Genomic DNA, 3112 nt, shown 5'->3' with positions numbered 1-3112 from the left:
AACACACACACATACACACCCACACACCCTCACACACACAACCTCACACACAAACACACACACCCCACCCACACACCCTCACACACACACACACACCCACACACACACATCCTCACACAGAAACACACACACCCCACCCACACACCCTCACACACACACACCCACAAACACACACCCTCACACACAGACACACATCCTCACACACTCACACACACTCACACCCACACACCCTCACACACACACCCCACACACAGATACCCTCACACACACACACACACACCCCACACACACATACCCCAGGTCCTTTTGTCCTCTGCTATTCCCCCACCTTAACTCAGGCCCTCACATGGAGTAATGTATAGTAGAACCACTTCCTGACTGCTCTCTATGCTGGTAGCCTCATGACAATCTAATCTATTCTCTACACAGTTTGGAAAATGTGAATCTGATCGTCTCTTTTCCCTGGTGAAGATCTTCCAGTGACCTCCTGTTGCCTTTAGGATAAACCCCTGCTTCTCGGGGACCTCAGCATGACACGCTAGGCTCATGATGATTTAATACTAGGCTCATCTGTCCCCACTCCTCAACTCCTCTCTGTGCACTGACTGCTTAGATTCAGTATTTTTCATGATTTCTTGCCTTGGCACAAGCCTCTTTCTCATCCTGGGCTGCCCCTCCCTGTCTCTATAGATAGTAACTCCTCATTCTTCACCATACAGTGGAGCCCTCTCCTCCTCCAGGAAGCCTTCCCAGAAGCCCCGACCACTGGCAGTGTAGGTCAGGGCCTTTCCGATGTGTTGCCTCAGAGCCAGGATCCGGTGTGAAGAGTGGTTTAGCACATGTTATCCCTTACCACTGTGTGACCTGGGCTGGATTTTTAAGGCCTCCAAGCCTCACTTTCCTCATCTCTAAAGAAGAAATAATAATAATACATAGTGGATAGGGTCGTTAGGGTGATCCAGAGAGAGAATTGATACAAAGCACTTAGCACAAAGATTCACATATTGTAGGCACTCCAGTACCTTCGTCATACTGTGTCATAGTCATCGTTTTCTTACCTGGCTCTTCCACCTTCCCCAAGTACGACTGCATAAAGGACAGTGATCTGCATTTGAGCCTTACGTCTTGGTTCCTGGCACATAACGGTGCTCAGTGAATGCGTGTTGGATGGAAAAATGCATCAGTGAATAGAGGGGGAGGCGTAACATATTCGTTAATGTAGGGGTTCCACAAAAAGTCTCACTGGCATTTATGGTTAAGTTTTATACCAGAGGTCAGCAAGCTTTTTCTGTTATGGTCCAGATGGTAAGTATTTCAGGCGTTAAGGGCCATAGGGTCTGTCACACCTACTCAGGTCAGCTGTTGCAGTGCAAGCGCAGCCAAGACAGTCCATAAAGAGTGGGCGGGTGAGTGTCTGTGTTCCACTCACACTTTATTCTCCAAAACAGGCAGCTGTGGGCCATAGTTTGCTGACCCCTGTTTTAAAGTTCCCAGTTTATAGGAATAGAGTACTAATTTTATTAGACTTATGTGAGAACAAAAATAATTTTCATCTGTGTGTGAAATAAACCAAAAATAAATAAACAGAATTAGTTGTTGATGAGGGAAGGTGGTTATACAGAATAGATTCAGATTAATTCAAGAAATTCAAGAAAAAACATCTGCATAAAACTGGAAGAAAAGTTTATATAGCTTTTCATAACTTGAAAATGATTAAAGATTAAGAAATGTTTCTGCAAAATTTATCTAGGGCATAACATTAAATTATATACAATCTGAAAATTGCCTAATAGGGGACAAATAGAGCTCCCTGATTAAGCTTATGTACTCAACTGCTAGGTTTTCTGATGCTTGGGAAATGTGCAAGATTCTGAATGATAATGCTGCCTGGAATGAGTTGGCCAGAGCTTGTCTACACCACATGGAAGTGGAGTTTGCAATCCGTGTTTATCGGACAATTGGAAACGTTGGCATGGTGATGTCCTTGGAACAAATAAAGGTAAACAGCATCTTATGGGAATTATCAGATTAGCATTTAAATGGTGTTTAGTCAAACATTTAAAATTTCTGCAGTTAATCTTACCTAACTCATAAACAAATTAATTGATAGACCACTACCACTTCCTCCTAAGTACAGTCCTTAAATAAAAAACCCTTGTATTTCTTCTCATTAAAACTGCTTTTATTTATAGGGAATAGAGGACTACAGTCTTTTGGCAGGACATCTTGCCATGTTTACTAATGATTTCAACCTGGCTCAGGACCTGTACCTGGCATCCAGCTGTCCCATTGCTGCCCTGGAGGTATGGCAGCAAATGAGGGGAAAAACGTGCAAAGAGGCTCTCACCTTTTGTAGAGTTAAAATCTCTCAGCACCAGATACCACATGCCTTCCCCCTCCTAGAATTCAGACTTCAGCTTTAAGAATTCCTGAGTATTCATTAACTTTAGAAATATTTTCACTCTGCATTCTGTGGAGCCATAAAAGGCATGGTGGTATTGTAACATTACCAAATAATTTAAAGTTAGACTGTGTCCAGAGAGGACAGATTCTGTAACTTACAAAAAACAGCCACCATTTTTTTCTTTATTTATTTTATAGACAAAGATGTTTAAGTGTATTTGTTTTTTTGTTTCTTTTAACATCTTTATTAGAGTATAATTGCTTTACAATGGTGTGTTAATTTCTGCTTTATAACAAAGTGAATCAGCTATACATATACATATATCCCCATATAGCCTCCCTCTTGTGTCTCCCTCCCACCCTCCCTATCCCACCCCTCTAGGTGGTCACAGAGCACGGAGCTGATCTCCCTGTGCTATGCGGCTGCTTCCCGCTAGCTATCTATTTTACATTTGGTAGTGTATATATGTCCATGCCACTCTCTCACTTCATGCCAGCTTACCTTTCCCTCTCCCGGTGTCCTTAAGTCCATTCTCTAGTCTGTGTCTTTATTCCTGTCCTGCCCCTAGGTTCTTCAGGACCATTTTTTTTTTTTTTAGATTCCATATATATTTGTTAGCATACAGTATTTGTTTTTCTCTTTCTGACTTACTTCACTCTGTATGACAGACTCTAGGTCCATCTACCTCACTACAAATAACTCAATTTC

At 42.3% G+C, this 3112-nt stretch overlaps 1 protein-coding gene and 1 long non-coding RNA gene across 10 annotated transcripts in view; one reads left to right on the top strand and one right to left on the bottom strand.

Annotated features, from left to right (window-relative positions):
- WDR19 (WD repeat domain 19) overlaps positions 1-3112 on the top strand; it is a 93197-nt gene that overhangs the window by 47903 nt on the left and 42182 nt on the right. For all 9 annotated transcript variants that reach the window (XM_007102315.4, XM_007102316.4, XM_028492052.2 and 6 more), the window contains 2 exons: positions 1840-1999; positions 2193-2303. In XM_007102315.4, the coding sequence (XP_007102377.1) occupies positions 1840-1999; positions 2193-2303 (271 nt within the window). The remainder of the gene's footprint in view (positions 1-1839; positions 2000-2192; positions 2304-3112) is intronic.
- Positions 1-3112, bottom strand: part of LOC114486594 (uncharacterized) — a 33275-nt gene that overhangs the window by 15103 nt on the left and 15060 nt on the right. The window lies entirely within an intron of this gene.

The sequence above is a fragment of the Physeter macrocephalus genome, chromosome 7, assembly GCF_002837175.3.
Source record: "Physeter macrocephalus isolate SW-GA chromosome 7, ASM283717v5, whole genome shotgun sequence".
Taxonomy (NCBI): domain Eukaryota; kingdom Metazoa; phylum Chordata; class Mammalia; order Artiodactyla; family Physeteridae; genus Physeter; species Physeter macrocephalus.
This window is presented reverse-complemented; position numbering and strand designations above follow the sequence as displayed.